This window comes from Syngnathoides biaculeatus, chromosome 21 (genome assembly GCF_019802595.1).
Source record: "Syngnathoides biaculeatus isolate LvHL_M chromosome 21, ASM1980259v1, whole genome shotgun sequence".
NCBI lineage: Eukaryota > Metazoa > Chordata > Actinopteri > Syngnathiformes > Syngnathidae > Syngnathoides > Syngnathoides biaculeatus.
The window spans coordinates 610,036-633,785 of NC_084660.1; the positions used below are offsets into that span (position 1 = coordinate 610,036).

The following is a 23,750-nucleotide window of genomic DNA, read 5'->3' on the forward strand; positions in this document are numbered from 1 at the left end:
AGGGGGGTGTACAAGATTAATGGCGGCGCGAACCGAGTATTTATCATCTGACTGGAGAGTAATGCGACACCTTTCAAATCTGAATATATTTCATTGGGCTGTTATGGCACTCTGGCCTCATATGGGCTTTGTGCGCGTCGTCGTGTGAATGTTAATCATCCGCATGGGTGTGCGCGAGAGGATCCTCATAAAGCGGATGGCGACCGGGCCGCAATAAACACCAGGCTATCCGGCTTGCCGTAACGGCCCTCGCGATAATTACGTAAAGATGAAGTTCCTCTCTGCGGCACGCAGATGCCACTCATCCCGAGAGCTCCCCGTTCTTTTGTCCTATATTTTGACGACGGCGGCGGGGCCGAGACGGGTCCAGAATCGAAAAGGCTACCTTTTATCCAGAGCGCCAGAACTGCTGTGGTACCGTTACCGGGGAAGAAGAGAAAGGGGCAGGGGAACAGCGACAATCAGCATATTCCCGCTTATTTGAGCTTGCCGTTTCGGGGGGTTATGTCCGTGTGACAGATCGGATATAACCACAGTCAAAGGGGATGAATTATTCGCAAAGCTAGGGTCCAAAAATTATGGAATAATCAGTCAGTCTGAGGGCGATTTCACAGGGAAGTCTTTGCTCAGCTGCTATTTATGCAACAAAAAAAAATATGGTTCATTCTGTTCTCACCAGGATTCGGAAAAAGAATGACGTGCATGTTTAATGGTTCCAAAAAATGTACTACTCTGAATACTTGACTCCACCTGTACGTATTTGAAGGTAAACCGTCCAAAAGGTTCTCAATCGATTGATGACTTAGGCCTGAAGAATACCCTTCTTTCTGTGTACCCAAGAATGTGCTGGAACGCTAAAGAGGACTGTGTCAAGTCCCCTCGTCGGAGTATCTCGGTGTCATTCCAGCCCCTTAGCATCTTCAGCATTCCGCGTTAAAGTGCCTGTATGAACCCCCCCCAACCCCCCGCTCCCCCAAAGGGCCGGGTAGTTTATCTCTCGCACATAGCAGCTGGTGTCTGCCCAAAAACCACCCCCCTTGAGAAAGTGACGCCACTTTGCATGCTAGCCTTTTCCCAAGCCGTGCGATCAAGACAAGCCAACGTCCCCGGTGATCCCCCACCCCACCCCCCATATGGTCGTTTGCAGAAATTGGGACACATTGGGTCATTGGGAAACTATCCGGAGTCATCATTCTGCTCTAATTGTCGGTGCCATTCAAAACTGTTTGGAGTGACAAAAGACCGCGGGGCCCCCCTTGTGTCACCCGGAGTCCCGGTTCCTTTGTCGACTGAAGCCGTGGGCCGATGCAGCGTTGCGGCTCTCACGGCGGGCATCGCGATCCCGTTCCAATAATCTCGAGATCGTTTGCCGCTTCTCTTCCTTGAGCGGCTGTCGAAGGCTGGGACGACGTCCTCATCGTCCGGTATCACGCGTCTGCTCGTCCCTGTTTACGGACGAGTGGGAGGCGGTATTGTAAAGCGGGTACCGCTGAGGCAGAACTTATAAATGCGGAACATTTCCCACTGTGGGCAAACCATCTCGTGGTTTTATCTCTGTTTGACCAAACCAAACTGCAGCACAAGACTGACAAAACCTTTACCCCAAGTACAAGGGACCCGCATGCTCGTAAGCTAACCCCTGACCTCAAGGTTACAGTCTGGTGCTGGTCCTGAAACGCAGACGCTCCAAGCGGCTGAATGTCGGCGTCTCTTAATGAAATGCTCAATTAAGAGCTTTAAATCGGTAATTATGCATTGATTAACCCACCCCCCCCCAAGCTCCCGGGCCCTATCTCATTTCGATGCCCCCCCTCAGCGGCGGTGCGGGCAAAAACCCCACCACCTTTAACGATAATGCCGCCGCGGACTCCCGGCGAGACCGCGTCAAACATGACAACGTAGGACTTAATCGCGGATCGTGAGCGTTCCGGCGTGGGGGGACTGACGAGACTTCGGTGTGCGTCTCTGGGATTTTGATTCAGGGGAGTTCGACATCAGGCCTCAGTGAATTTTTGTCCCGATTATTATTGAGGCTTTGTGAAAATGTCGTTTTTGTGCAAACTTAATTCAGGAGCTTTTTTGTAACCATTTCAAGCATTATGGCGCCAATTTTATTTCATTTTTTTTCTTGCTGTAATTTATGACATTTACACGTGTGCAGGAAATCAAATCTCTTTAAAATGTCAAACGGGCCGCGACAAAAAAAAAAAAAAAACACAACTTTTGATTTCCCGCTCTGATATTCGTTCGGCGGTGGCATTTGAATCTCAATCTCCAGCCGGGAAAGATTCATTCTGTTCTCGCCAGGATTCAGAAAAATAAAATAAAATAAAATATGACGTGCATATGTTTAATGCTTTGAGGTAGCAGCACTAGTTTATTTGGCAACTTGTTCATTTTTGCTCTGGGTGGAACCTTTGCAAAGTGTTGAAAAAGCCGATCGAGGGCAGCCCAAAGATCGATTGATCAGCAGTACAGCCACTGCGAAGAATACCATTTAATATTTAGAGGTCAAATGTCATCCCTATAAACATTCTAAAATAGATATTGTAATGAAAAACACATGATTCACTTCAATGTCTATACGAAAAAAAAAAATCGTCACAAGCCACCTCGACCTTGTCGACGAGGCCCATCTCCGGACCGGGAGGCGGTTTGGCCGTGATCCGCGGATCATCTAAATATGATCTCGAAACAATCGTCTAATATTCCCCCGGTTACTTCGCTCGGTTGTGAGATGTTCTCCTCTTCGAAAAGAGGTTCCGTGTCAGAAGGGGGCGTGTTCGCCCCCTTCTCCCCCCACAGTAGGGGTCACGGCGTGTTTTTCACGGCGGATGTCCGGGGTGACATCACGGACAGGAGTTCCAGCCGATATGGCGACCACTTTGCGCATGGATGACGCGCTCTCCGCTCATATTTATTTTTAGTGAATAATGTTATCTGTATTTTTCATGACAATATCTATTTTGGAACGTTTATAGGGATGACACTTGACCTTTAACAACGTCTTGCCATACACTGCTGCATCGCTCATATGGCGGAACGCGGCCGGTATCTCGCAGGCAAAGCGTGTCCAGGCCTCGCGACGAAGCGGCAAACATCCGGCGCGTCGTCACCTTCAGCCGCGAGATAGCATTGTGCGGCGCGCGTGTGTAATTGAAGGGAACTTGAACCGCCGTTGCCTGGGCGCTCGTAATGCGGCGTAACATTCGAGCTCAGGGTACACCGAGGCAAATTAGCATTTAGATAATGGGAGACACTTGGCATTTTAATTATTTTGCTGCCCTCCGAAGATGGGCGTTTCGGCGCCAGAGTCACCCCGGCGCCTCCTTCGCGTCCTCCTCCGTCGCGCATTTACATAGCAAACAACTTGGCTCCGCTTCAGAAGGCACGAAAATGTCACCGGCCCGCGCGCAATTGTTTGCAAAAAGGGAAAAATCCACATCATTCAGTTTGCAACGCCGCAGCGTCGTCCCGCTGCTTTTGTCCGTTGGAGGCCTTTGGACTCTGGCCCCCGCTTGCCGCCGTCCCCTCGCCGCCTCACGGAAGAAAGATCATTCAGGCCGACACAGCGCGCCACGCTGTGTTGGGGCGGCACTGCCGTGCGTGCGTGCGGGCGGGTACGGTTATGCGTGCGAATGAACGCCACGGGTCACATCATCAGGCACGCCGGCAGAATCCAAAGTCATCCAAAAGTTCAGTTTTGTCACTGCGGTTATTCTCGTGATTCGGATCGTTGTCCTTCGGCAGAACCCACGCGTGCTTGAGTTTGAAGTCACAAAAGTGGCGGCGGGGCATTCTCCTTCAGAATTCATGGTTGTCCAGGTCCTGAAATTCTACAGCAGCCCCAGCCCATCACACTACTTATGAAATTGTGTTTGATATTAAGAAAGTTCGGTCGGCAGCGGTTTTTGTCTTGGAACTGTCATGGAAGTCGTTTTTTGCCAATTCCTTCGGCTCGTGGCATTTTGGTGGATCTTTTTGGGTTTGGGGTTTAGCTCTTTTGGGCAACTTCCTTTTCTTAGTCAGGTTTTATACAGGAAGTGATTTCATGATTGAACAGGTTTGGAGGCAATCCCGAGCCTTTCCCAAGCAAGCCGAGAGACACGGTCTCTCCGGCGTGTCCCGGGTCGTCCTCGGGGTCTCTTTCCGGTGGAACGTGCCCGGAACAACTCACCAGTGAGGCGTCCGGGAGGCATCCGAAACAGATGCCCCAGCCACCTGATCTGGCTCCTCTCAATGCGGAGGAGCAGCGGCTTGATACTGAGCCCCTCCCGGGTGACCGAGCTTCTCACCCTATCTCTAAGGCAGATCCCGTACACCCTGCGGAGGAAACTCTTGTATCCAGGGATCTTGTTCTTTTAGGTCACGACCCACAGCTCATGCCCATAGGTGAGGGTAGGACCGTAGATCGACTGGTAAATTGAGAGCTTCGCCTTTCGACTTAGCTCCCTCTTTACCACAACGGATCGATACAAGGTCCGCATCACTGCAGACGCTGTACCGCTCTGTCTGTCGAGCTCCCGCTCCATTCTTCCCTCACTTGTGAACAAGACCCCAAGATACTTGAACTCCTCCACTTGGGGAAGGATCTCATCCCTGACCTGGAGAGGGCACGCCACACTTTTCCAACTGAGGACTATGGTCTCGGATTTGGAGGTGGTGATTCTCATCCCAACCGCGAATCGCTCCAGTGAGACGTGGAGATCACGGATTGAAGAAGCCAACAGAACCACATCAATTGCCACCAATCTGGACACCCTCTACGCCTCGGCTCCGCCTAGAAATTCTGTCCATAAAAATTATGAATGAAATCGGTGATAAAGGGCAGCCTTGGCGGAGTCCAACACTCACGGGGAAACGAAGTCCGACTTATTGCCGGCAATGCGGACCAAACTCTGACAGCGGACGTACAGGGACCGAACAGCTCGTAGCAGGGGTTTGGTACCACATACTCCCGATTTGATTATTTTGATTTATTTTTTTTTGTTCATTTTGATTTTCCTTTAGATTTACATTTCTTAGTCGATTGAAAGACAGTATTGCTCTAATTTCTCGAACCTGCTCAGAAGCCGCCACACGAGTTGAATCCGAATCAGGTCCAAAATGTAGATCCCAGTCGTCACGTCAGGTCAAAATTTAAATTTCGGTGCAGAACCGAAACACGTAAATTTCACGTGATTGATGACGGAATACTTTGTTCAGTACTGCCTTTTAATCAGCCTTAATGCACAGAGCGCAGACACCGGAGCTGATGTTTTGGTTTTTTTCAATTTTGTCCCCGTCCCTCAACCCCCCCCGCCCCCACCAGTTCCCCATTCCTCTCCCCGCTTCATAATACGTAATATGATTTAGCCCCCACCTTGTTCACGCCTCGTAAATTTAATCCCAGACGTTGCAGGTTGGCTGCCGTTCCTAATGTTTTTTTTCTACCCCCCCCCCCCCCGCCCCCAACCCCAATCCCGATACACTCTCTGCTCCCGACACAATGGACTCCTCCAGCAGCAGCAGTCTGTTTGCATGATAACGCCCACCCCCAACCTCTCGCTTGTACTAATGCTGACACGCGAGGCGGAGCGTGAACCCCCACCCCCACCCCCACCCCCGACAGCCATAACGTAACGTAGCTGCCAATCACTCACCGCTGCCATCATCACCAATTGAAAAGGCGTTTGGTGCCGCCATTACAAAAACGCCGTCAAGGTCAGCGCGGGTGATTCGAGCATGTAGACAAAGATGAAATAGTTTAGCGAAATCACCAAACCCCGGCGCCCCAAAAGCTTACCTAAATAGTGTTGTAACCTTGTGTGCTATAGCGCATCGGCACATAATCACTCAGTCCGCAGCAGGTTCAGGGTCTTGCGCTTTTCCTGAGCATCCATCTGAAGCCAACAGCTGCTGGGGGGGGGGGGCGGCGGGGGGAGTCAAGGAGAGGCTGGAGAAAATGAAAACAAACAAACACGGAGGCCTACCAAGGTCCTACTCGGTAAACAAATACAGCGCTGCTCAACCTCTGGCAAGCGGCTAACTGTGGACATAAAACTGGTGGCGTGTCCTTCATTTCCTAAAAAGAAATAATGAACTCGTTATATATTTGTATACGTTTCATTTATTGATGACTTTTGATTGTAACTTCATTTTTTCATTTATTTAAATGTTTTTTTTTTTATTATTTTTAACATACCAGTAAGTAAACAATTATATATTACTAAATAGGTATTCTTGCTTTATTGTCCGCATTATTTTAATTGAGAAGCTTTTATCTGAGAATTTATTGTCTGTTTGGAAGTTAAATTAAATGAAGTCAATAAAAATATTTTTAACTGAAAAAGGAGACAAACTGTTGAATGAATAAAATAATAACATAATATATGTGTAAATATTTCTTTTTTATTTATCGTGCGCATTATTTTGTTGAATTAATAACCTTGTCGTTTTCGAAGTGCCTCTAATTGTGAAAATTACATTTAAAAATGAAGATTTAATTAAAAAAAAAGTTCATTCAAATTCCCAAAAGACGATAAACGCACTTTTAAGCCCAATATGAACCATAGCCTGAAAAAAATGTATTTTCACACAATGCTGTCTTTGGATGATTCTACTTCCTGCCCACTCCCGGGGGAAGAGTGGCCAGTTCGTTGCGTATGCTTTGCTTATGCTTATCGGAGATTGTTTCTTGTATTTTGGATCCCGCCTTCTTGGACCGTGCTGTCGTGCACAAATTTAGTTCCAATCAAACCCGCTGACCATCATGCCTTCGCCTGGGAGTCCTGCAATTGAGTCCGCCGCCGTACCACTGGTACCTGACAGAATGAACTGGCCAGTTCGTTGAGTATGCGTTACTGCATCCAGGGTTACGCCGCCACTGCGTCATGATAGTCCAGTCATGCTTTTGTTAGGTTCTTTAGGTGTCTCATCGTTATCGGACATTGTTTGTTGTTTTTTGGATCTTGCCCTCTTGGACTGTGCTGTCGTGCACAAATTTAGTTTCCAATCAAACCCGCTGAACATCATGCCTTCGCCTGGGAGTCCTGCATTTGAGTCCGCCGCCGTACCACTGGTACCTGACAGAATGAACTGGCCATTTCGATGAGTATGCGTTACTGCATCCAGGGTTACTCCGCCACTGCGTCATGATAGTCCAGTCATGCTTTTGTTAGGTTCTTTAGTTGTCTCATGTTATCGGACATTGTTTGTGGTTTTTTGGATCCCGCCCTCTTGGACCGTGTTGTCGTGCACAACTTTTGTTTCCAATCAAACCCGCTGAGCATCATGCCTTCGCCTGGGAGTCCTGCATTTGGGTCCGCCGCTGCACCGCTGGTCCATGATGCGCACGAAAGCCAAAGAAAAAGCCCGAGTCGACCGTTTGACGTTTGTCACGTTACGCTGCAGTTGCCGCGATAGCAGCAGGTGCCTCTTGAGCAATTATCACACAGCCAAAGGTCATTAGACCCAATTAGCTTCCTGCGGTGCATCTCACAGGGGGGGTTGGCGGGAGGGGTCGGGGAGTTACAATATTAGCGTATTATAACCAAAGCCTCCTTTTGTGAGCGCCTAGAGTCAACTTCTGAAACGGTTGAATAAAAGTAAATGAAGCCCGACGCCTGGTGCACGAAACTCAAATCAAAATCCAACGCAAAATTTGCACATGTGGGACAAAGTCAAATTCACACGACATTTTGGTTTCAATTCAATTAGTGTATGGAAAACTTCCCCCCCCCCCCAAAATTTTGATTTTGATATAATAAGAGGCCTGCAGTTGTTCCCAAAGCAAACCCCCCCCTCCCCCCCGAAACAACTCCAATAAACATAATTCCAGTCCCAGTCAGCTTTGCAGTCGGCGCTGCTGCTTTTCATCGAACATTGATGACATGACAGAGAATGAGGGAAGAAGGTGGGGGGGGGGGGGGGTTGAGGGTGGCCGTGGGGGGGGCTCACAATGTTGTCTTTCTTCCCCCGGTGGTGTTATTGTGTTCCCATTCAGCGCTGCCTCTATTCAAAAGGATGATAGCGATCGTGCATTATTAAACAAAGCCAGACAACATGCACAGTGTTAATTAAAAAAGGCTTCAGTGGAGTGTGTTGTTGTGGGGGGGGAGGGGGGGGGTGATTGTGATCCTTATCATCCAAAGACAAGAAGGGGAAAATTGTCGATCTTTTCCATCACGGACATTCTCTCGTCACTTTTTTGTTTTGTTTTTCAGCCACCGAACCGGCGGTGAGCTGGCGTGCCGAAACCGTTCACTCCAACATGCCATTTTTTTTTTTTTGAGGGAGGGGGTGGGGGGGGGGGCGCGCCGGGCTGTTTTGGTCCAAATTACCGCACATTCTCCGCGGTCGGAATTAGCCAGAAACAGACACACACACATGCAAGCAGGGAGGCCGCAACCACTGGAAAGAAATTTGTTTTGGAACTGTGGGGGAAGTTTCGACATTTGCGTTGACTTTATGAATGATTTATGTATATTTTTTTCGTTTTGTTTTTTTAAGCAGGACCCAAGCCACGCTGAGCAATCCCCCTCTCGAAATTGTTTCGTCGTTATTCGGAGAGGCAAATAAACGTTAGTTTTTCAGGGCCGCTCCGGCTTTTAATTTATCACGGCGTCAGCGCTAATCATATTAGCATTGCTAATCATATTAGCATTGTTCAACCCAGGTCCCTTTGCTTGTCCCTTATCAATATTCCATTAATATTAGTATTGTCAGTATATCAATACATCGCGATGACGGTGCTCCAACAATATATAGTGCAGCCCAAATTCATGTTTTTATAGTTGTGATTTAAGAAAGCTATTTTACGCCCTTCCCATGTACAGGAAATGCATTTTTATGGGGGGGAGGGGGGCAGGCGAGCGAATTCATATCTCTGCGCGCGCGGTTCCTTCTTTCGCATTCCCCCCGCGCGGGCACGCGGCGGCGCGGAGTGACGCTTCCATTTCGAGAAGTGTCAGAACATAGCCCGCGAGCACGTCAGCCCCCCCGCCCCCCCTCCAATCCCGTGGCACCTCCAGCCGAGGCCCGTGCGGGGGTATGTCACAAATGTGCAAAGAGAGATAAAACCCGGCAAGCTAACAGCTTTTGTTTCATTCACCCCCCACCCCCCCACCCCCACCCCATCTTCCATAGGCTGTGACTCCGTTCCCTGCATCTGAGAAATCAGAGCGGACTGACTCACGGGGCTCTGTGAGCCAGCGCCACCGAGGCTGCCAAAGCATGCTGGTGCCAAGCTGTCCCACCGAGCGCCGCGCCAGGCCCGCGCTGATGCTCGTCGCCCTGGGTCTGCTCGTCCACCTCGCCGACACCCAAAGTAAGTGGGACCGCTTCCTCCTCGGCGCAGTTTTGTAGGGCGCGGCGCTGGTCCGGAAAATGCTGCGGGTAATCAAGGCCAATAAAAGGCAACGGAAGGAAATAAACCTGGTTTTATTGTGGAATTTTCTTGATATACTGTAGTATCTGTGTGTGCTTTCAAGGGGCGTGACCTAGTAAGTGATGTCAGGAGCTGCCTTCGGGTTGGGGGCTTATTTCGCCGTGAGCGTCTGGGCTTGAGTTGTGGCCTACAGCATCTTATTGCAAGTTTTTTTTGCCCCCTAATTTCTTCTTCTTTTCCTTTAGGCTTGTCCCGTTAGGGTTAGGTAGGGGAAGCTGAGCCTTCCCATCCTGGTGTCCAGGGCGAGCGCCCCTTCCCTCAGGACAGGAAGGAAGTGCACGGTCCATTCTCCTGTGCCCGGTTCCGTCGGTGCCCCTGCAGTGGTGGTCGCGGCGATGCCCGTTGCTTTGGTTAGCATGTGGCCCGGGCCCCACGTCACGTTAGGGTTAGGGTTAGGGTCCCTCTCCCCTGGTTGTATGCACTAGGGTTAGAGTTAGCGTGTCATCTTTTTTCCATCTCATCCCATCTCGTGCATCTTCCTCTCTCACCCCCACTGTCCTCATGTCCTCCCACACAACATCCATCAATCTGTTCTCTGGTCTTTCTCTCGCTCTTTTGCCTGGCAGCGCCATCCCCAGCACCCATCTGCCAGCATCCTCATTCTCTTGAACTCTGAACACGTCCAAACCGTCGGAGCGCTCTGCTCTCTCGGACCTTGTCTCCAAAACATCCAACTTTCCCTGTCGCTCTCTTGAGCTCGTTTCTAATCCGATCCAACCTGCTCACACCGAGCGAGAACCTCAGTATCTTAATTTCTGGTACCTCCAGTTCCGCTGGCTCCCGTTTCTAATCCGTACATCGTGGCCGGCCTCACCACTGTTTTATAAACTTTGCCCTTAATCCAAGCGGAGACTCTTCTGTCGCATAGAACACCAGACACTTCCCGCCAACTGTTCCCACCCATTTTGGACCCGTTTCTTCACTTCCTTACCACACTCTCCTTTGCTCTGTATTGTTGAACCCAAGTATTTGAAGTCGTCCACCCTCGCCATCATTCAGTCACATACTGCAGTGTTCGTTAATGATCCCATTGACGAGTCCAAGTCTGTTCATTTCTGCTACCTCCGGTTCTGGTTCCTGTTGTTTCTTCAGTACCACCGTCTCTAATCCGTACATCATGGCCGGCCTCACCACTGTTTTATAAACTTTGCCCTTCATCCTAGCGGAGACTCTTCTGTCACATAGAACACCAGACACCTTCCGCCAACTGTTCCCACCCAGCTTGGACCCGTTTCTTCACTTCCTTACCGCGCCTCTGGATTGTTGACCCCAAGTATATGAAGTCACCCACCCTCGCTATCGCTTCTCCCTCGAACTTCACTCTTCCTCCTCCGCCCCTAACTAGGATCCGAAACATAATCCCACGTGATCGTTTTTTTCCCCGTCTTTGTACAAATGAACCAGGCAGCTGGGGAAAAATAGCTTCATTTTCCCAAACCGCAGGCAGGAAGTTATCTCCACCTAGTGATCCGTAACTCCCATCAAAAGGCGCTCGAGTCTCCATTTCTCAACTCCTGTCCCGAGCGAACCGATCAGGTGAAGCACAAGTGCTGAGCCCAGCCGGGGAACGTCATGATGAGAAGTGTCGGGAACGGGGCACCTCGACATCAGCCACCTGCCCGTTGATGTGTGACAAGAGCTTTCAGACCTCATTGAGCTCTGGCCCTGTGACACCCCCCCCCCCCCCACACACACACACACCCACCCACCGCAACCCCCTACCCGCATCCATGAATCATTAGCTTTGGGAGGCACAGTGGGATGAATAAAAGTTTTATCACTCCCTTTGCACCCGCTGCAATCTCCCTCAGTGTGAATATCACTGAATAGCGGAGTGCAGGAAATGGTGATGATGACGACGGTAATGGAGGAATTCACTCTAGGTCATAGAGCTCTGGACTGTACTTGTTAGCGGTAACTACTGGATTATAAATGACCTACGTGTACCTTTTAGGATCACGGCGATTATCATATAGGTAGCGTCCGAAAATTGCTGTTCCTGGTTTCAATGTCGTAATGCCAAAAAATGATGCTAGCTTGCCAGAAAGAAAACTGAATCTAGTCTGATAATGTATAGCGCCAAATGTTGGGATTCAACAGAACTGAATTGTCTCCCCGATGGGTACCGTTATGGCTATCGGTTCGGTTCCGGTAAAATGCCAGCGGAGTCCCAGAAAGCAACCTAAATGGGGTCTCTGATGGGAGTCAGTTTGAGTCCCGAAAAGAAAAGCAAATCAGGTTTCCAATGGGAGTCGGTATCATATAGGTAGGATCCAAAAATTGCTGTTCCTGGCTTCAATATCGCAAAAAATGATGCTAGCTTGCCAAAAAGAAAACTGAATCTAGTCTGATACTGTATAGCGCCAAATGTCGGCATTCAAAATTTACGTTCTTTGCTCTGGTAAAGGAGAAATAACAGCAGTGCCGAAAACAGAACTGAATTGTCTCCCCGGTGGGTACCGTTACGGCCAACGGTTCGGTTCCGGTAAAATGCCAGCGGAGTCCCAGAAAGCAACTTAAATGGGGTCTCTAAAGGGAGTCAGTTTGAGTCCCGAAAAGAAAAGCAAATCAGGTCTTCCAACGGGAGTCGATTTCATCTCGAATCGCGCAATGTGTCATCGTTACTACTTAAATTGAATTATTGGCATTCAAAATGCTTCCGGAGAATAGAAATAAATCAGGTCTTGCGCCCTGCTTAAAATACGACGGCAAAAAATGGGATTATAAAGGTGTTCTTGGGAAAACCGAGTGGTTTTCAGAGAAGGCAGATTATTGGACTCCCCCCCCCCCCCCCCTCCACACCGGACTGGCCAACCATTGTACTGCTCAAGATATGATTATCTTACCTTTCCTATCACATGGATCCAAACGCCCCCACCCCCACTATGACGGAGGGCGTTGGGGAACGTTGCCCTCTGCCGGCGCTCCGGACGTCGCCCTGGAGACACGTGAGCGTAGAAAACGGCTGAGTCGGCCCCGCTCAACAGATGGCCCGATGATCGGAGCCAGCCCCGCTCGGCGGACGTCGCGGCGCCCGATCAACAATTGCCATTAAAGATAACGGGAAATGTGTTCCTTTGTAAAAATGCGACGCACGGCAAAAAATAGAATAATTTGTCTTTGAGGATTTGCGGAAGTGTTTATTTTGTCGGCGTTTTCACTACCCCCCCCCCCCCCACTTGCGCGCATTTTCTCCTTCACCCGCGGTTCAAAAGCGGTCGCTTTTTAATTCGTGCGGCAAATTGGGCTTGGCGACGTCTTGAAAGAGGTGTGTAATCGTCCTCGGTGAGCCAAGGGGACGGCCAAGCGACAAAAAAAATGAAATAAAATAAATTACGCTTTGTGTCTGCGGCTAAACCGTCACAAGGGGAACAGATAAGGGTGAAATATCTTGGGGGGGGGGGGAATAAAATTTTAAAAAATGCGCACGCTTTGGAATGCCACCAAAATTTGCCTCGAACTTGAAAGTGAGAAAGCTGTTTTGTGACTATCAAAAGATTAGCATTTTTTTTTTCAGCCTGCACAGTGATTTTTATTTTGACTCTATTAAGATGTGCATGAAAAACTGCAGCCGGGTAAAGCAAAATAAGTATTTGAGCACCCTGCGAGATTGCAAGTTCTCCCACTTGGAAATCACGGAGAGGTCTGAAATTTTCATCGTAGGTGCATGTCCGCTGTGAGAGAGATCATCTAAAAAGAAAAATCCAGAAATCATAATGTATGATTTTTTTTTTCACGATTTATTTGTGTGATACAGCTGCAAATAAGCATTTGAACACCTGAGAAAACCAATGTTAATATTTGGTACAGTAGCCTTTGTTTGCAATTACAGAGGTCAAACGTTTCCTGTAGTTGTTCACCAGGTTTGCACACACTGCAGGAGGGATTTTGGGCCAGTCCTCCACACAGATCTTCCCTCGATCAGACAGGTTTGTGGGCTGTCGCTGAGAAACACAGAGTTTCAGCTCCCTCCAAAGATGTTCTGTTGGGTTTAGGTCTGGGGACTGGTGAGGCCATGCCAGAACCTTGGTATGCTTCTTACGGAGAGAGGTTTTTCCCCAAGATCTCACAATACATGGCCGCAGTTATCCTCTCCTTAATCCAGTGCAGTCGTCCTGTCCCATGTGCAGAAAAACACCCCCAAAGCATGATGCTACCACCCCCATGCTTCACAGTAGGGATGGTGTTCATGCCCTTTCCAGCCATGTGGAGTTGTACAATTGTGTCTCTGGTGTCTTTGGACTGCTCTTTGGTCTTGGTCATGTTCCGAGTTGGAGTCTTCCTGATTGTATGGGGTGGACAGGTGTCTGTACGCAGCTAACGACCTCACACAGGTGCATCTGATTCAGGATCTTATATGGAGTGGAGGTGGACTTTTAAAGACAGACTAACAGGTCTTTGAAGGTCAGAATTGTAGCTGATAGACAGGTGTTCAAATACTTATTTGCAAAATCCTACATTGTGATTTCTGGATTTTTCTTTTTAGATGATCTCTCTGAGTGGACATGCGCTGACGATGAAAATTTCAGACCCCTCCATGATTTCTAAGTGGGAGAACTTGTGGGTGTTCAAATACTTATTTTCGTCACTCTATGTTCAAAAAGTCTTTGAATTTGTCGCCTGTTATCAGCTAATTCAGTATTCACGCCGTTAACAAAGCTCTTGAAATCCGATTTTGATCGCAAGAGAAAACGCTACGCTAGCGAGCATCATGCAAGCTAGCAAGACTATTTTGTCGGGTTATTTTATTTCTCTTCGTTCCAAGTTATCAAAGCGAGGAACAACGCTGTTGTTGTCGTTTTACACAACCATCTGCAGTTCTACCACAGAGCGTTTCGTACCTTTCTCACCGATTTGGTAGTTGCCTGGCGGTGGGTCACATGGCACGGCGGCCTCTGCCAGACGACGAGCTGAAAAGTGTTTTAATTGATTACCCCCCCGCCACCGCCACCCGTCTCTCTCGAAGCCGTCAATTGCTATTGACGGACTTGCCTGCAATCTCCTCGGGCGTTAACGCGTTTAAGCGCTGAATCTTTCTCACTCATCGGCCCTCTCGTTTTTTGCCCCCCCCCCTCACTCCGCTGTAAAATTTGTCCATGCCTACAAGCACAATTGAGATGCTACGAAATAAACGGGACAATTATACAGTCCAGGTGCACCTAATGTTGTGTCCAGCGTTAGCCATTTCCCGAGAAAAATACCCATAATTCCCCTCATTCCCCGCCACGCCCAGTATTTTTTATTTGTTCCCGCGCAACACGACGAAAGCAGCGTTCGGCGCGCCTTTGTTTTTTTTTTTTTGCAAAAGGTCGCGACGCAGGTCCCCAAACGCAGCCGACGACGGCATGTTAGCGCAGCATGATAGCCTCGCAGCTAGTCCGAGGGCTAATGATCGTCTATTCCCCAGCTGACGGCGGGCTGTAATGTGTGTGTTTTATGCATGCATGGCCTAATCTGAATTATTGTAAAGTAGTGTCGGATTTGCATACAAGCTCCCGGGCTAAGGCGAAATTAGCATTTTTACAACGGCTCAAATTAAATCCCTCCGCTTAATTTGCCCGCATTCTAATTTGATTTGAGTGTATTGCCTTTTATACACGCATACACACATTAAGAACACTCGGTATGTTCTCTTAAGAGCGGCCCAAATGAATCCACGCGTACGCGGTACGCGTTTGCCTTTAACGCTTAATGACGCCAAGCCCTGAGAAGAGCAAGCGACAACTCGGCGTCGGTGTTGTTCCCGCCACTAGGGAGGAAAGGTGGGGGGAAGTGGCAGTCAAACAGGCCAAAATCCAAAGCTCAGATCCAAACTCACCCGAGAGTTTGTCCGATTGGTACCAAATTGAAGCTAAACCTGCAGTGAACGATCCTAAACTGCAAAACAGTTTTTTGCCGCCGCGTGCGGGTTTTACCCAAGTGGGTAAAAACTCCAATTCCAAGGGATGAGAGACATTTTCGCTCGGCGACGAGCGGTTTTGGGAGGCGACCTCAGCAATGTCGAGATTACCTCGCAAATATGTTGTCGACGTGATGATTACAAAACTAAGATCTGGCGATTTTGTGACATCTCAGATTTATTGAGTAGCTAGTAGGCGAGCCCGTTCTTTGTCAAAATCCACGCGCATCCCGACACGAAGAGAGAAGAAGAAAAAAAAAAACACTTCCCCTTCCTTCTCTGGCCTTGAATTTGTCAAAAGGAGGAACCAAGTCCAGATTAATTACTCCGTTTTTTTACATTTGTTTTTTTTTTATCGTTCTTCGCTTTTCCTTCATCTTGCTCCCCCGACTCCTCACAGGCACCCCCGGTGCGATTTATCACGTAGCCATCACGGCAGCGCCATTAGACTATCTCGCCTCCTCGCAGCATTTATCATCTTTTGTCCCAACTTTTTTTTTTTTTGTTTTGTTTTGTTTTAACCTCGCCCGGTGCCCCGTTGGGAGCCGTAACCGCGACCGGCCGCCGTAATGAAGCGCTGGGAGGTTAGTCCCGACAAAATAAGCTAATTAAAGCTAGCAAACAAAAGGAAATGGAAGGGGCGCGGACGGGCTGGGGGGGGGGGGGTGCTTTGTGAAAATGCCAGAGATGGAGAGCTCGCAGATGGCAGCGAGGAAGCCGAAGCGGTGATGTGGCAAAACGCCCTTGCCGCCTTCTCGTCTTGGTATTTTTAGGACTGTTGTTTGTCCAGGGATGTCCTTATTAATGTGACTCGGACCTGCCCGGTGAGCAGATTCTGACGCCGCGCAGGTAGATACGTTTAACGGGTTGAGACTTCGCAACTTCTTGTTTGACAGACCCGATTTTCCTTGAAACTTGACGTCGAACTGGAATTCATGGTTAAAGGGGGAATCCAACGCTTATCCTCACTCATTTAAAAGTTTTTTGAGAAGCTTTTTATTGACAGTTACAAATTCGTGTACTGTGCCGTTCCAAACGCTGGATTACGTGGGACACCATTATGCCCAGCGCCGATTTCTCGGATTTATCCTCATCGGATGAAGAAATAGCAGGATCGGTTGATCGGGAAGACGGAGGAATACGTCCATACAGATTTGAACCTGTGGCTGTAATTAATGTTGAATATTCGGATGGTTCTTCGGGCGGAACGACGCGGAGTCTGACTACTCGGAGGCCTTCGCGCGACATAAGTGCGTAAACAAAGGCCACCGGGAGCTCCGGGCCGGCGGCCGTGGATGGTTCTCCGGACGGGAATGACGCGGAGTCTGACGAGGGAGCTCCGGACACAGAAGCTAGGCTGAAGGCCTCCTCCGCCGCCACCGAAGACGAGCCGCGAGCTCCGGGGAGGCCTTTAGCCGGGCGGCAGCGGGCCACGAGCAGAGCTTCCAGGCGGCGGAGGCCGTTAGCCACGGACGCAGAAGCTAGGCTAAAGACCTCTGCCGGAGCTCGCTCGTCAGACTCCGCATCGTTCTCGTCCGAAGAACCATCCGCAGCTGCCGGCCCGGAGCTCCTGGTCTTTGTTTACGCCCAACTTCTCAAAACACTATTAAATGAGAGAGGATTTAGCATCACATTGTCAAAATAGGGCAAATATTACATGAACTATTTGATACACTGTTCATGCAAAGTACTGGATGTCTCCTTTAAGGACTGTCAAGTTTTTCGAATTCTGAGGGGCAAAGATATTATTCAGGTTCCTTTTTTTTCCCCCTTCAAGACCCTGTTCTACTAAGTCTTGGGTCAAATTCTTAGTTTTTTGGACAGTTGAGTCTGAGGGTTCTCCTTTTGGTTCTGGCTCTGGGTTCTTTTTTTATTTGAAGAACCCATTTTCCTCAAAATATCCCATTTAATTAAGGGATTGTCTATCCTTCAAACAATCCAATCTGGGGGATATCTCGGATTAAACTTTTTGGCTTCCAAATCCCGATGACAAACCCAAGACCACCCTGATTAGTCTCTCTCGCGCCAGGTCGGCGACCAGTTCCGAGCTTTATCGGCACATCGCTGTAAGCGGTATCGAGCGGATGCAGCGAAATGTCAGGGCAGGGCATTAGCAGGGGGCGATTATTAATCCATATCTCGCTGGGTAGACAATTTAATTACGGTCTAATCAATAGCTTTTGATCTTCCAGATGGAGAGCAGCGTGGTGGGTAGATGAAAATGACTTGCGGTACACTAAAACCCGCGTGAAGCCTCTGTCGTCTTCTCAAAAAAAAAACGCCAGTTCATGCTGTACTTGACGTGTTAAATGGCTTTTCACGGAATAACCTCGCTACTATGGATGGTTCTCGCAGGGCTTAGCAAAGGGATTTTATGGACGTGCATGTGTTTAGGATAATATGTACAAGTCTCAGAGCATGGGAGTAATTGAACTCCAGCTCATTGTTTTTCACGCGGGGATCTGCAGGGTGAAAATGTGTGAGGTCTCCACGTAATCGGAGATGGCGGATATTGCGGAAATGTTTTCAATGGGCGAACGATAAGGGCGGGAGGGCGACGGGACGGATTAAAGGGATCTCCGTGGAAGGGTTGTCAAACATGGAAGTGGAAGTTTCTGATGAAATATGTCAGGCAGCTTGTCTGCGATCACGGGAGCTTAACGGGTTCCTAAATCCGTCGCAGGGGCCGCCGGTGCAGAGTCGGGTCGTACGTCGCTTTCAAGTATTTGCGGGGAAATGTTTTGGGTTCTGAACCCGCCCAATGGGGTTGGTGGTGCGCTAGCGAGAAAAGGGGGATGGGCTGACAGTGGAGAGGGTTAGAGATGAAATGCGCGAACGAGTGAAGGTGAGAAAAAATCAACTCTCCAAAGACGAAGTTCACTCCATCGCGCCGCGCGATGGAAATGGACTGTGACTAGAGGAGCTGGCGGCGGAAAGATTCCCGATGTGCGTCGAGCGGCGGCGGGCGACCGCTTTGAGGCGGCTCGGCGGAGGCGGAGCTCTTTCTTTCGCAGCCCCTCCGGGGAAGGCAAAAAATCCCGAGGCGGTCTCCGCAGAGAGACGAATGGCTTACGCCATTAAACCTCCTGCAAACGCACACGAGCTGCACAAATGCGCCGAGATCGGTGCAAGGCGGAGCAATCTCAGGACACCGAGAGTGAAAGCACAGCACCTGCCCCCGGGGCCGAGTGGTTTGACGCGCTCGGCAAGGAAATCAAAAGAGAGCGGCGCCTCTCACGCGAGGCGCCGTTCTGGTCGACGTTACCAGTTCCGGGATCTAGTTGTTTGTGCTGTTTCTGAAATGCCCAAACGTGCCACAAGATAGTGCCGATACCCTGTCTAAATTGAAAGTAGCGTATCAGTCTCAAGAAACTATGAGTAATCCATCTCAACCGAGTCACAAGTTTAGCCTGGGTTGTTAGCAGAAGTAGTCACAAGTCTTCTCCCCCCCCGCCCCCCCCCAGAATCAAATCCGTTTATTTTTCAGGTTGAACGTAAGAGTTTTGAAATCACATTCATCTGATTTCACCGCCGAAGACGAGCCGGGCGTCAAATTCATCGGTCAGCGCAAAGCGGCGAGATGGCGGGCGTCGACCAATCGACGAATCGAGGCACTGCGCGCGAATGTCACGTCGCGGTGGAATTGCCGCAGTTATAAGTGCACTTTGATAAAGGGTTATTTGTCGTATGTGGTGCCCTTTAATTACATTGCCACTTGGACAACATGTCAGCATTGCTGACCGATAAATTGCTTGGCTGTAAAGTGGGTGTATCGCAGGCGGCGGGGGAGGGGGAAGGGGCGGGGGGGATTGCTCGGCTTTTGTACCATTCTTTGCCGAGCGCTTGAGCGATCCATACGCTGAGGCAAATGGTCTTAAATAATACACTTGCCGGAGAGGTGGGCATTCAGCGAGTTAATAACAGGCCACGTGCGGCAATTTGGACATAATTGCGCAGCATGTTGTTGACGACGGGCTCGAGGAGGCCCATTCGCACACAAAACGGCGCTTGAGAATTATCATGTCGTGCGGCGCGCGCCTAACGCCTCGCCCGTCACTTTGTCAGCTAAAAATCCAGAAAAGAAAATCTCTCTTAGAAGTTAGATGACGTCTTTTGCGTTTTTGTTTCCTCGTGTCAGCTCCGTCGCGGCATTGACCGTTGACTGGTTATGGATCAAAGTTGTCAATTGGAATGTTAATGAATGCATTTTTAGCATTTTAATTCCCCGCCCGGCATTAATCAAGCTGTCGTACGACGACGCTTGGGGCTCCGCTCGGTTAATGGGAGTGGCTCCGGGGTGCGAACATTAGCGGGCAGTGCGGTTCGTGCGCCGGCTCGCTGTCGAAGCTTTCATCGAGCCATTAACCCGGCACAACACAGAAGTACCTCGTGGCATTTCGCGACAATCTCAGCCCTCATTTTTTTTGTTTGTTTTTAATTTAATCCTCCCTTGCGCAATGTATTTATCGCCGCAACTGAGTCGGCCTCGGGCCACGATGGCTCATCTCCGTTGCGGAAGTGGATCGGACGGGGAGGCGGTTTGGCCGCCGAGGTGGCTTATCACGGTGCCGGGCCGCTTTACGGCGTTGTCGTAGCACGCGGCTGAGTGCGCCGTCGCCGGCAGCGTTGTTCATAGCCGCCGCCCTCCGCGAGCTCGACGCGGCAGCCTTCGCCGGCGAGCCGAAACGGCAGCCTTCGCCGGCGAGCCCGACGCGGAAGTCGTCCGACGCGCACATCGTCACAATTAGCACCCCTGTCATAAGTACGCGGTTACGTTACGTTATGAGAGACGGATTACGTGGTCCGCCCCGAACTATTATTATTTTTTTTGGTAACTGTATACACACCTACTCGTCCTTTGCACCCGTGCAATCAATTTTTCACAACGAACCGGGTCTTTAGGAAAAGTAAGAAAAGCGAATCCATCCTCACGAGCGTTCGAGCACTATCCAGCAATGCAACGAGCCGGCATTTTGGCTAACACGAAGGAACAAGGAGCTAGCTTCCCGGAGGTAAAAAACAAATACAAACAAACGAGTCCGCTTGAAGGCGGTCCCGGCATGTACGTCACTTCCTGCTTCTTCTCGAAAACAAATCTCTCGAGAGGATTTTCATGGCGGGAGTTACAAAAAAACCGTAAACGTCAAAGTCATGTTTTGTGGTGAAAAAAAAACGCATGGGTCCATAACGTACTAAAAATCATGCATTTCATGACAGTGGCCCTTTAAGTGAATGCCGAGAACGTCGTATTCGTTTGCGTTTTATTTTCTCAAACATGAAAAAAAAAAAACAAACAAACAAAATCTCACTCAGTCTCCAGGCTCGTGGTTTGACCTTTCCAAAAACTTAGAACGAAGGGTAATGCTAAATCTTGACGCTATTTAGCCTACGTCATCAAATATCAGTATGGTTTGTATTTTTTCTTTTTTTTAGAGGCGATTTTTTTTTGTTTATTATTAGTCTATTACATAAAACCGGGGGAAAGGTGCAAGTTCACCTGTCCAAGCTTGACGTTTTTTTTTTTTTTTTTAATTCCCCGTATCTCGTCGAATTTTACATGTTAGCTTGAGATATCGGTGAAACTGCACAGTCCCATTTTCCAACTATCTGTACATGCCATGAACCCCCCCCCCCCGACCCCCCACTAAGAGCGTGCAGTCCCGGCATGATAACTACTGGTCGTTTTGCCGTAGCGCTAGCACCATTTAATGAATCGTTCCATTGCCTCGTGGATAACAAAATGAACATAAATGCCTTTTTCTGTGTTCCAGGCTGCTACTGCCTATCCTATCAGATAATTAACTTTTTTTTTTTTTTTTTTTTTTACACTGTGCTGACTACCAAGCAGCCTGCACAATTAGAATTACTTATCTCAATTTTTTTTTTTTTTTTTCAAGAGGCAAAACAAATAAATCCGAATTTCTTTTTCCCGTTCTCACACATCACTTGGCTCCCAAAATTCGGAACTCAAATGAAAAAAAGAAACGAAAAAACTTCAGCCCAGCTGTCCCGACGTTCCGGCAGGAGCGCTTCGGCTGGCTCCGGCGCCAATTGTGATGCGTTTCAATATTTATGTCAGTGTTTGCTTTCCTCGGCGACAGGAGGAAGCGGAGTCTTTTCATGTCGGCTCGCGTAGCCCGTCTCCCTCGCAGCTTTTAAAGCCATCTGTTTGAGTGGGCCATTTTATTAAGTGACAAACTGGATCCCACTAGCGACGCTAATGTGTCCCACGGGGGTGCAGTCGGAGCGTGCGATGAAGGCGTTGAGAGGGGCAGAACTATTTCCCCCCAACCCCCTCCCCCTCCCCTCTTTCTTAGTCTTTTGCTAACTTTGCACGGAAAACGAAAGCGTCCTAACACGTGGCGGGTGTCGGACTGTCTGTGAGTGTCTTGAATGTGGGACAGGAGCATTAGCTAGTCCTTTTGAAGCCGTCGCGTGCGTGCAGGGGTGCTTCAATCTCCAAGTGACGTTCTCCACAGCAATCAATAACCATGTGCAGAGGATAATAAAGTCTTAGCAAATGCATCTTTTCCTCGTAATAATCGTCAACCGTCAACCAAAGCTGCCACGTGGGGGGAATACGACGTGTTTGTCTGATTCCCGTGACCCATTCAGTCCGTTTTAATGCTAAGGCTAAATTGCAGCCCATGTTGTGACGGTACAACCCTTTAAACAACAGCATGAGCACAACTGCACTGTGAACGGAAAATATCACAGTAGTACAATCATATATTCTCTTTCCTCTGCAAAAAAAGAAAAAAAAAACACCTAATGTTAGCGCTGCACTGATGATCCGAGAGGAGTTAAGACATCGGTAACAACATATATCCCTGCCTGTCATATACTGCCTTCAGGTGGCCAATGCGATGGGGGGGGGGGACTAGCTTCACGTCGTACGCCGTTCAATTTTGTCCCGATTTTCACGGCGCCAAGTCAAACGCCGCCTGAATCGGCACGCTATTCCCGCCGCGCTAACCGAACAATCGTTGGCGGGGCCGAATCCCCACCCCCACCCCCTCGCTAATTGGAAATACATTTTGAGTTTTCCGGCGAGTATCGCAGCCCGACATGCGATGCCAGTCAGCCAAGAGTTCTAATTAAGCCTCGGCTCCTCTCCTTTTCTTGTGCCCCCCCCCCCACCCTTTTTGTGAGCGAATACAATGCGGAGTTTGTTTTCCCCCAGCGTCACAAAAGACACTTTTATGATTTTTTCGTGTGTGTATATGTACATATATATATTTATATATATCCTGCAGATAGCAAGTGGGAAGAAAACGGTAAGGTTAGGTACAAAAAAAGAACCCAAAGACGAGCCCCGGCCATTTGCAACAGTCGATGTTTTTAGCCAATTGTTGAAACGTCATCATTCACCACCACCACCCCCTCCCCCAATGTGGGTAACGGGGGAGGGGGGGGGGGGGTCGGCTGAGGTGAACGCCGCCGGCTTCAATGCTCTTTTCTTCCCGTCGGAAACGTGGCGTGCGTCAGGGTTAATTATCGCCACCGCAAGTGAAATATTCAGAGAGCAAACGCCCCCCCCCCCTTTTTTCACGCAAACGAAATTGAACATGTCAGTCGAGCGGGGGGGGGGGGGGGGGGGTTGCGGGGTGCGGGGTGGGTTGGGTTGTTGGAATCCGGCTCTCCCTCGGACTCGGCGTGCAGTCGGGAGTGGCTTTAATGGCGCTTTTTTGGATTCACGGGCTTTCGTGGCAAGTCGTAAGTTGAGAACGTATCAAAGAAACTTTTAATGGGAGGCCACGTGCGCCCCCCCCCCCCAAAATAAAAAATAAAAATAAAAATTGTCCCGTGACGTCAACCTCACCGAGAGAAACGACCAAAAAAATATGCAAAGCAGCACGGCCGGCGTGTAAAAAAAATATAATATACATGTGCGATTGCACAGGAAAGTGTCACACCTTTCAGAATTGCTAATATTAAGAGATTCAACTAAAAATATTCCATAAATTATTTTCTTCATCCCCACCCCCGCACCTGACGCAAACAAGTGAATGTTCTGCTCACGACCCAGGCTTAACTGAGCTCCTCCCACACGTACAGTGATTCTCAAAGAGTACCACCAGTGATACGCAAAATGATCACGGAATTAAATATTCAAAATGTGGATTCATTCAATTTTTTAGTATTCTTTTTTCAAATATTTGGCACGAATTACGACGTCACGTGGGCATCTCGGGAACCAAAACTTTGGCGAGTCGACGAAGAAAGAATTGCCCAATAGCCGACAGCGGATCGGCACAGCTGGCTGTTTTTTTTTTTTTGTATTTTGTCGCGGCGTCGGCACGCCGGCTGTTTTTTTTTTTGGTATTTTGTCGCGGCGTCGGCACGCCGCCGGCGTGAAAACGCCATCACCTCGCTTACGGAGCCAACTAAAACGGGCTTGCCACGCCCCGGCACGTGGCGTCG

The 23,750-nt window shown here is 49.2% G+C and overlaps 1 protein-coding gene across 21 annotated transcripts in view; it reads left to right on the top strand.

Moving 5' to 3' along the window:
- The window catches only part of LOC133494346 (receptor-type tyrosine-protein phosphatase delta), a 238,634-nt gene that overhangs the window by 159,282 nt on the left and 55,602 nt on the right, over window positions 1–23,750 (top strand). For all 21 annotated transcript variants that reach the window (XM_061808077.1, XM_061808063.1, XM_061808078.1 and 18 more), the window contains one exon: window positions 9,127–9,307. In XM_061808077.1, coding sequence (XP_061664061.1) covers window positions 9,214–9,307 — 94 coding nt within the window. In that variant the 5' untranslated portion in view covers window positions 9,127–9,213. The remainder of the gene's footprint in view (window positions 1–9,126; window positions 9,308–23,750) is intronic.